At 35.2% G+C, this 11322-nt stretch overlaps 1 protein-coding gene across 1 annotated transcript in view; it reads right to left on the bottom strand.

Moving 5' to 3' along the window:
- Nucleotides 1-730: 730 nt before the first annotated feature.
- Nucleotides 731-11322, bottom strand: part of LOC148822705 (raftlin-like) — a 77430-nt gene continuing 66838 nt past the window's right edge. Inside the window, exons 9-10 of the mRNA XM_088929790.1 lie at nt 4873-4948; nt 731-2900 (exon numbers count right to left, since the gene is read on the bottom strand). Of these exons, the coding sequence (XP_088785916.1) occupies nt 2436-2900; nt 4873-4948 (541 nt within the window). The 3' untranslated portion in view covers nt 731-2435. The remainder of the gene's footprint in view (nt 2901-4872; nt 4949-11322) is intronic.

Raw genomic sequence — 11322 nt, 5'->3', positions numbered from 1 at the left:
GACAGATGTGTTGAACTGTATAATGCTAGAGTTCATGTTACCATTTGGAAAAGAAACTGATTAAAACCATATTTTCATCCTGTCCTACATCTGACAGGTCCTTCCCTTTTAGTTCAGCATTAAATCACTATTCTGTTGCTTCAAACAATTTCAAAATTAAAAATGTTAAAAATAACCGTGCTGTGAAAATATTTTCCACGAACTTTTAGTTTTTGTCAAAACTTTATGCAAGCTTAGATCAGTAACGGTGCTGATTGGACCAATACTACAATTTTCCAATAGCCTTCTACAATTGCCTTTTTAAAGATAATCAGAAGGAAATTTTATTTTAATAAAAAAAAAACAAGGACAAATGTACTTTGTGTTTTACTATTTTTTTTACAATTTCTTATTAAAGTAAATGAGTAAAGGTTTTCAATGAGAATTGTTACATCATTTCACAATTTCATTTGCCCTCACTTCTCATGGCATATGTTAAAATTCACAAGTGTGCACATTCACACACCTACAAAGCTTGTTTTTTTAATATGAAATTAGTCAGATTAGTGATGTTCAGTGTTTCATTTCTGCTTAGAACTATTCTGAATATTGATACAGTATTATATATACTGTAGTAGTCTTTCTTTTAGGACCTAGAATTTAGGTGATGTTGGTGTAGAACCATTCAGGAGAGTTGCATTTCTCTTAACTACATGATATGTCTTACAAATCCATACACACACATATATGCACGAGATAGCTATATATTCCAACAGTGGAAATTAGGGAAAGCATGTCCAGACTATTAAAAAATAACTAAAATTGACATGATCAGCAAACATCAAAATCATTACAACATGTTTATGGCAATAGAAAATCTACAAAGTACTTGTACAGCACATTATCTCTCAAGCTTTAAACATTTTCTATGATCCCATAACACCTGATGTTCAGTGTGCATGTAGGCCAGTTTATGATGGCTGGTTTTTCAGCTGTCACTTTTTTGTGTACAGCATAAATTCACATTCCATATTTCATATGAAATGACACATTACTTTCAATTACTGTTTAAAAGGAATTCTGGTTTTATATAAGAGAATGTAATGAATATGAAAGGGCTGTTCATGTTAATCTGTTGTATTTTCATTTTTAAACTTTTAGAGTGTGAAATATAGTTTTAAAAGAATCCACATACTCTGCCAAAAATGAACATAAGGTAATTGGGATTAAATAGTATTAACAGTGGTTGTCCTAGAAATTTATAAAATGTTAATTGAAAGTTACAATTTAACAAGAACTGTTTGTATAATTGCATATATTTAATATTAATTTATACTGAACCACACAAAAAGTGTTAACAAATAGCCTTGTAGTATCTTTTCAGTGGATTTCAATGCCAGTTATAAAACACTCTCATACAGATGTATCAACGTTTTTGATATCGGTTGTCCGGCAATGTGATAGGTGTGTTAGCCTCTCAACTGTGGAAGTATAAGAGTGGAAGCAGTTTGAACAGAGAGGACTTGTATCCTAGTGTATTAAAAAAACATGTCTCTGAAGACCCAGCATAATTACCAGTTATTACTTGTTTTCCTCACTCATAATGCCAAGTATTCACCTATAAGCTGAATACATGTTTTGGGACTATTGTGACTTTAAATTAAAACATGCCATACTTCACACTACAGATTCAGCAAGCACAAAACAGTGCATCTTATGGTCCAATATTGTATTTTTTAAATGTAAGCTCTTTAATTTCTACGGACATGTCTCAGTTTCTCAAAACCTCTGAACTACATTCAATGAAAAATCTTACCCTTGCTCTCAGTAACTGTGCTTCATTAAAGTATATCACAATACATGGAATATTTTAATTTGGTTCCAACAGCATAAATATTGAAAAAGCATACACACTTACCAGAAGATGCAAACAGGGAGCTTATACAATGCCTGGCTACAATACTCTTTGTGCATAGAAATAATATACCATATGATAAAAGAGTAGCTTTTGACAGTAAACATCAGTGTTATCCCTTCTGCAATGCTGTTACAGCTTGTTATAGAAAACCTGTCTACTACATTATGTGTACTCTGGACCTGTTTATTTCAAGGGTTCTGAAGCATGTGCAGGGTCAAACAAAATAAAATCTATTCATAATTTATGTTGGGACAAAAAGTTAATGTGCTATCTAAAAAAAGCTCTATGGGCTAATTTCTCATAGTGCAATCAGCACATCCTTTCTGGTACAAATAAGGTACAAATCTGTCTTTTTTAATCAACATAAAAGCCTCAGATCCAGATTTTCAATTTTGTGTTACATTTAGAAATGGAATTCATGCGTTAAAGCTGCAAAACTATAGAAAATATTTCAAAGGTTCAAAAGTTTTATATGGTGACAAAGTTGTTTCACTTTGATGTGGAACTGTGCTTTGCAGCACCATGAAAGTGATTAAACTTAACTATCATTAGACTCCACACAGTCTGAGCTGGGTATCTCCGAGGCTTCCAGTGAGACACAGCTTTCTGGTGGGGAGACAGAGCTCCCTGTCTCCCGGATGGGCATTGACACTTCACTGACACAGGCAGGCTTGGCAAGTCCTCCGTCCTTCTCGCCGCTGTCCTGCACAGCTGTAAGCTGCTCCTCTGTCACTGCCTTTAGCTCTTTGCTATGTTCAGTGTCCATTTCCCCCTGCACATCCCTTTCATTTTGTTTCTCATTGTGATTGTTTTCACTACTGTTCTCCTCATTTTCAATGCTCTTCTCCTGCTCCTCTTCGCCCCCTTTCTCCGCATCTTCTATGATCTTCTGTTGTTCCTGTTCATTCTCTGCCAGTTTCAGTATCCTGTTTTGCTTTTTGTTTTTTAGCACATCTTTAATGGAGTTTTTATTTGACTTGCTTCTTGTTTTGAAACTCAGTTTCTGTTAAAGTCAAAGAATAAAAGATTATACATCTTTGCTTTTGAACAATGTTCACTAAGACCAACAAGTCATTTTCAAGTAGGTACATTTATTTCTTTATTATAGATTAATATACTGTAGAAGCCTCAGCTATCAGTAAGTACTTCAGGAATATTTAATTTATGAAGTAATGCATATTTTAGTTCTGATTAATTTTGATTACACTTAGTATATTGAAGTTAAATACTTTGTGCCTGGGGAAAAATATACTGAAAATAAAAACATCACATAACAGTAACAATATAATAATAAAAAGTATTAGAAAAATGACAAAACCTTTGCGTCTGAGTGCCACTGGCATTTTATTAAACAGTCATGACATTGATAAATTTATTATGCTGATCTGTAGACAAAAGTGTCTATAGACAGGGAGCCTGCTATGAAAGTTCGCTATGAAAGTCCAAGGCTTACAGCTCGTGGTCACATTTTGAATCAATACAATGCATGATTTGCACCAGGTTACAGAGTCTGGCAAACATGCGTCTGTTCCCTGGTCTCTAAATCCTAGAAGATCATTTGTCATCCAAGATCTTCCCAAAATAGTCAGTGAGGCTGTGTTTTCTTCATACATGAGCAGCATTAGTACATGCATTGTCTTGCTGGAATATTGTGATGCAAGATAAGTCTGCAATGACTATATGATACATGCGTTGTGTAGCCTGTTTACCATCAATTACTACAAGTGGAGTTCTGCCTGAAGTGACTAGACACTCTTGCCTAGTCCATCACACCTGGATCTCTCCACTGACCTTGGCAAGGTGTTGTGATTCAAAATCTTCCAGACTGTGGCCTGCCAACTACAGTAGCTGTCATATTGTTTCCTCCCTGTCATTTTCTTTCTTCATTTTCACCAGGTTTGACTCAGTGAGGGTTTAAATCACCCCCACAACTGTCTCCAATCACTTTCTCACTATTCACGTGATTAAGTCCTTATGCAAGAGTCAAAATCACTTGTGTGTGTCACAGCTGATTACTAATGATCAGTGAAACAAAACGACACAAATACAAAATCCATGTACTTTTATTTATCTAAAATAAAAAATGCATAGTTATAAATTTCTTTTGATGTTTGGTATTTATTGAACAGAATATGTGCATTGGATCCTTATATCCTTTCTGTACAGAAAATTGGTTCTAGTTCTTTCCACATTGTGTAAAGGTTTACCTTAATGTTAAAAAATACCCTTTGACTAATATTCGGCTGCCTGAGTATGCCTGAACTGCTTCTTCTTTTAGTGGACTCAAATAAAACTAAGCACCATAACCCTTGAAAATTTAAGATCTTGACAGGAAATCATGAGGAAAGACCTCCTTTCCAAAAGGTCTTTTTATAGTCTTATCTGTTCTGCCAGACTGTTTACTTAACATATTTAGAAGTGTTTGCATTAAAAATACTTCATAATCCACTAAATGAGGTGAATTCTATTAAATTAAATTTCAAAGAAAGATCTTTTTTGAGGTATTCTCTGTGACAAGCACAATGCATTTTGTGGATATACTGTAGATATCAAGGTGAATGCCATTCATTTACTCTTGGTTAAATTATCACAGGTTTAACATTGAAAAGTTTTCTGTAAAGATTGTTGTGTGTTGTCTTGCTTAATAAATCTTCAGCTGAAGCAACTGAATCAAAATGTTTCATTTTTTTCACCCCAAATGAAAGGCTTGAAGTTATCTGTGCTAAGTTGAAGTTCTGTGAGAGACTGTATAATGCTTAGAAATTCCCTAAATGGTATACAATTCTAGTGAATGCAATAGAGCTACAAAAGCATGTTTTAGCAGCACTTAAAATGTTTGGATTTCTGCAAACAAAACATGACCTTTTTGATCATTTCAAATTAGCCACACTGCATTACAATTTCTCTATGGGATATAAATCATAATATCACATTACAGCCAACAGAAACATACTGAGGAATGTGAGGTCAGTTACCTTGGATTCCTTCTTCTTTCGGGGTAGGCAGGGTCTCTGAAGAAAAACAATCTGCTTTGTTGCCAGATTGCCTTCACTGTTAAAGAGAGCATTCATTACCCTCAGCTGCAGTTCAGTACCACTCCTGTCAGCACAACTTGCGCTCACTCTCTTTAATTATTTATATCATCACTGAACTTGAAAAAGCTATGTCTCAGTACCATGGTACCAGAAGTATCATTTTTAAATGCCAAAAAATGAAATTACACATTTTGTAAAAAATAATTTAAAATCAATACAACAGGCATACAAAAAGTGTGTACAATAACGACAAATTGCATATTATATTGTATGTATTATTTACATTTTGGATTTCTGAACTGAAGAATCACTGTGTCATACAATAAGTATGTAGTATTTGCTCATATTTGTTTCACGCACAATATTTAGTACATTTTGAGTTGAGAGACAGTTATTGCACATTGTCATGAGCTAGTACTGGCACCAACAGTGGTACTTACTATCAATATTACTGTTTCTTTGTGATTCAAATGTGCATTTCAATTCCTCTTTGTCCCATCATTTAACCCAGATATCAAAACAGTAATTACAGTACATGCTGTTTAAAACATATAATATTGTTGATTAACACTAAAGTGTTTCATATTTGTTCTAAAGGCAGCTTTTTTTAGAAAAATAAAAATACTTCCTCATAAACAGGAGATAAAATGAGAAAACAAAGCACTGGAATCTGAGATTTTGTAACTTCCTCAAGGTCTAAAATAGAGATTAGAGGAGAGGTCCCCTGCTGTGTGCTTTATATTTAGAAAACAATTCTGCCTCCTCCTGCATGGTTTCCTGAACAACTCTAACCCACAAATACTTTATCTTTAGGAATATGCTTTCACATGTTTAGATTGAAAGGGTAGCCTGAAGAATAATGGGGCAGTAAGACAATTATTCTACCCTCATATTGTATAAAAAGAATACAGAACATTCAGTGTAAGCATTGCTATTACAAACATGAAAAAATAAATTGCAAAGGCTTTGGATAGTTTTCAGCCAACTATTTGGATAGTTTTCACACTATTCTCTCTCTGCTAGTGACTGTAATATACAGTACAGTGAGATATCAAATAATCTAGACTTCAAACAAAAGACTCTATGATGATGATCTGTCCAAACTACTTCTTAAAATGCACATACAGTATAGTGCCTTTTAAAAGTATTCACCCCTACCAATCATGTCCCATTTTATTTGAATTATAAATTATGTATATACTGTATACATATGTATATAATACATTTGTGAAGTGAAAATTCTTAATCAAATCTTGAATGTTCAAATGGAATACTTTAATGCATCAAAGAACTTAAATGGCAGCAAAAAACAAAAAATACAATATGTCAATTGCTGGATTCACCCCCTTCGCTGTGGCAAACTTAAATTAGTTCAGTGGCAAAAAATTACTTTGACAAGTCACAAAAATAGGTGAATATGTGGAATAATAGTGGTTCGCACGATTTTAGAATACATGCACGTCTCTTTAATATCCCTCATTCAGGTAGTGAATTATGAGCAAAGATTCAACCATTAAAACTAAGGAGTTTTCAAAACAACTTGGATAAATTGAACACTGAATATTGATGTTTTGATTCTGTAAGAATGAGACAAAAGGTTCTGTGATCAGAAAGGGAAATATTGAAAAATTCTAGTTAAAATACAAAGTGTTAGGTCTGGTACAAACCTAGTACAGTTCATGATCCAGACAACACTATCTCTAATGTCAGGAATGGTGGTGGCAGCATTATGTTATGGGGCTGCATCTCATTACTATGTGAGACTTGATAAGATTGAGGGGAAAACAGACAGAGTAAAGTAAAGGCAAATCTTAGAATTGTAGAAGCTAAAGCCTAAAAACTTGGATGGAAATTTACCTTTTAATAGGACTACGACCCAAAGCACAAGATCAAAGTTAAACTCTGATTTAAGATAAGAAAGTGAATGTAAGACTTTAAGATCCTGAGATGAGATGAGGAGATGATGTCCTAAGATGAGAAGAACAGCTGTGAAAAGGCTTGAAAATGTGTGAAAATTAATCTTCAATTAATTTGACAGAGCATGAACAAGTTTTCAAAGAAGAGGTGAAAATTGTACTTTTTGTAGTCTGGTGTAAAACAGACTTATACAAAATGCCTCACAGAGTTGCTTCTGCCAATTACTGATGTAGGGGTTTGAATACAGCAATCAACATATTTAAGTTTTTGATATAGTTCAAGTAGGTAGCTGCATCAGCATGCATAGGCCTAAGTATTTGATTGTTTTTTGCAGTTTTTGCAAAGAACATTTAGTTTAATCTAAATAACAGCATTCATTAACAAATTTGTGTTAAAAATATTCACTTTAAATAATACTGTATGTAAATATAATTTGTAATTCAATAAAATGGGACAGCATAGAAATTATGTGATTTCACTTTACACCTGTCTTACACAAATATATTTGATATTTCATTTTCTTAATTCTATTAATTTATTAATCAAAATATAAATTTTCTGCCTGACTGTAGCTGACAGTAGGCAAGACCTTATTGTGTTACTTTTGATAATTTTATAAAGAAATTAAATAATGAACTTAAAATATTTTAAAATGCACACATTTCTATCTGGGACAGTGCCTTTGATTAATTAGATGTATTCACGAGGCAGTGCAAGACTATTTTCAGCATGGCAGATTAGAGATCAGTACAGACATGTAATTAATCAGTGCCATCCTAAAAAGCTTATAAACATCTTCTCAGTACGAAAACAGACACAGTTTAATAATTATCAAAGAACATGGAAAATTTTAAAATTTACCTATTTTAAAATTTAATTTTTATATCACTATATTCACTACATTACATCCTGTGAGTTGACATACAATGCTTTGCAAAAAAAATCAGACCCTTGTGCACAGTTTTAAATTTTTGTTGCTTTAAAGCTTGCAGCTATAAAGTTAATAGATAAGCATGAAAGTTGTACAAAGCACAGATCAGGAGAAAAGTATAAAAAAAATCATCCTCCTAATATCTCTTTATGAATGATCAAAGATGATTAAGGAATGGAAGGGACCCAGACTCTGCCTAGATCTGGAGTCGGCCACCATTCAGAAGTGGTGTGCCAAGAGTAATCTCATGCACCTGTTTTTATGGGTACTCCTGTAATGTCAATAATAACCCTGCTTACATTTTTGTTCATAAAAATGTAAGATTAAAATATAATAATATCTAAACTGGATAAATTAATATGCACGTCTTACCACCCCTTCTCGAAAAGAGTAGGGGTGTAACTCCGGCGTCCTGGCCACATTTCCCATTAGCAATTCCCAGTCATGGCCTCCTAATAATCCCCATCTATGAATTGGCTTCATTACTCTGCTCTCCTCCCCACTAATAGCTGATGTGTGGTGAGCGTTCAGGCGCACTATGGCTGCCGTCACTTTATCCAGGTGGATGCTGCACATTGGTGGCGGTGGAGGGGAGTCCCCATTACCTGTAAAGCGCTTTGAGTGGAATGTCCAGAAAAGCGCTATATAAGTAAGCAATTATTATTATGATTATTATTATTATTAACAACACTTAGTGTGATTCTTGCCCTTGCCTTTCCTTGCTGAGTTCTCCAGTCTCAGGTTCGTAGCTTAACTGGCAGACAAGCCGTTGAGTATTCAGTTGTTAATGGGCTATGTAAGGGACCAAGAACTGACTCCATGTGTGAAAATACCTGTTAACAGTGGTACATTTATCCAAATGCTGAAAGCAGTGAAAATGCTATTTTCTTCAAACAGTGAAATTTCACTGGCAGGGACTTCCAACAGATCAAAGGTCAAAATAGAGACACTTTGATTGCTTTCAGTAACCTCAGGTGTGTTTTGTATATCCCAGAACGTTGAGTTCCAGATGTCTAAGCACCATGATTCAATTAGTTGCTTTTTAAAATCCTTTATACCCATCCACTAAAACACTGAAACATCCATGTCACTGGTATCAAAGCTGTCTGGATTAATTAGAAAAGAAAATATTTGGCCACAACGTTGGAAATCCTGAAATCTGAAAGAAAATTCTGAAGCCATTTTTCACATGTACATTCCACTCTACAACATGGGTTGTGCAATGTTTTGAAGGTTCTCTAAGATGTTCGAAAAAGAGGAAAGTTGAAGTGTCAATGTCCCAAGAAAAATTATGAAATCCATTTTTCATCATGCAATATGAGGGAGTTTTGACTTTTGACAAAAAGATCTTGATTGCAGACAATCCAAAAAGTGTGCCAAAACCTTCCTAAAGCTTAGCCAATGAACAATCTTGTGAAACAATGTTCTATGTATAGTCCAGTTCCTGTAGCAGAGTTTTAAACTGCCTGTGAGTCAGATTGAGCAACAAGGAATGTCACTATTTTCTCCTCTGTAGTCATCATATTATTAAGCTCATAATTGTAAACTTGGCACAAAGCTTTTACTGATGAATAATACAACGAAAGTTTACTATGGGATGACCATTTGTAGTCTACAATGATCATTAAGAATCAATTCTGTTGCTCCATACCAGGCACTGTCAATGGCAAGGAGCCAGTCTGAAGAATCCAAAGATCGCGAATCCCCTGTGAGCCCCCAAAACATCTTTACCGAACTGAAAGATTTCAAAAGTGATATTAACAAAAAGTTAATGGACTTTACTGAAGAAATAAACAGAACGAGTAAGAGGGTAAACTAAATGGACGAACGCATTGAGCAAACCGAGGCGTGGGGTGAAAAAGATGGCGTGCTTTTAGACCTGCTCCAGAAACAGAAGCAGTTATGGGCCAAAATAACGAATTTGGAGGGCAGGTCGAGGAGACAGAACCAGAGGATCTACAGAATTCCGGAGGATAGCGAAGGAGGGTCAATAACCAAGCTCGTTGAAAAGTTTATTAGAGAGCAACTTGGATTTCCCCCTGAGACTGATTTAGAGATTGAAAGAGCTCACAGAGCTCTGGCCCCCAAACCAACGAACCCCCAGTCCAGACCAAGATCTATTGTCGTCAGGTTTCTAAGATTTAGAACCAAAGAAGAGGTTTAACGAAAGCCTGGGGGGAAAAGGAGCTGTTCTATGAAAACAAAATGGTATATTTCGATCACGATTATGCACCCGATGTTCTTCAGAAACGGCTGGAATACAAAATAATCAAAAAGTCACTGAGAGAAAAGAACATAAAATTTAAAACACCTTTTCCAGCCAAACTAAAGTTTTTTTTTCGACTCGGGTGCCCAGACGTATAACTGCTGCGGAAGCAAATAAGGACTCGATACACCGAGGTCTGATTGCGGGTGCGGCCGGAGCGATGGCTGCAGTGAGGTCCGTGGAGGAGCGGATTAGACAGGGCTCCTGGCAGCAAGTGCACGGCCACAGGGAGAGACGCAAGGAGGAGAAACCGACAGAGGAGCAGTACAAGATACTCCAGGCTTTCCGCCGCCGAACTTCTCCAGATGACAGAGACTGTATTACTTGCCTCAGGACTAAAGTATCTGCTTATCTATTGGATTAATGTAATAATTTACTGTAAGGTTTCATCCCCTTTATTCCCTTCGAAAAGTACCAGTTTCAATTAGTTTTTTAAATAAGTAATAAATTAAGAAACTTGTTCGTGTTTTGAAATATAAGTTTGGTTGATGTGGATAAATGACTTGATAAAAGTTAGATACAGATCCAAAGCTAGACACTGTACTTCTAGGAATTGTAAAAGGGAACTTAAACCATTAGAGAAATACGTTTATAAATCTATAGAAGACCTAGGTCTATTTGAAGTATGGAGGGATTTATACCCTACAGGAAGGGATTATACGCATTTTTCTGCACCTCATAATTCATATGGTAGAATAGATTATTTTCTTATGTACAAATTAGACAGATCAAGAATAAAGGACTGTGAAATTGGAACCTTGGATTTATCTGACCATGCACCAGTTTATCTGACTTTAGACTTAAATCTGGTAAAAAAGCATACTGCTTGGAAGATGAACTGTTCTGAATGATAATGATGTTAAAGAGCAAATTTCACATGAGATTGAACAGTTTTTACTGAACAATGATACAGTAGAGGTTTCCCCAGCAATACTATGGGATACAGCTAAAGCTGTACTTAGAGGGACCCAGCCCGGTGAGCTAAAGAGAGATTTCTCTACAGCCCAGAAGCTGTAGTCCTGCTATCACAGGGAAGGGCGGTGACGTCACCTGCTCTGGTCAGCCGGCTCTTACACAGTACCTGTCGGTCGTAAGCGTTACAATATAAACAGAAAGTAAGACAAGCTGAATTAAGCAATATCATCCGAATTAAAAACTATAGAACAAAAACATAAAAAACACCCACACGTACAATACATAACCAACTATTGAAAGTTAGGGAAGAAATAAATAAATTACAAATTATAGAGGTAGAAACAAAACAAAAATTTCTAAA

The sequence above is a fragment of the Atractosteus spatula genome, chromosome 12 (assembly GCF_055471065.1).
Source record: "Atractosteus spatula isolate fAtrSpa1 chromosome 12, fAtrSpa1.hap1, whole genome shotgun sequence".
NCBI classification, from domain to species: domain Eukaryota; kingdom Metazoa; phylum Chordata; class Actinopteri; order Semionotiformes; family Lepisosteidae; genus Atractosteus; species Atractosteus spatula.
This window is presented reverse-complemented; position numbering and strand designations above follow the sequence as displayed.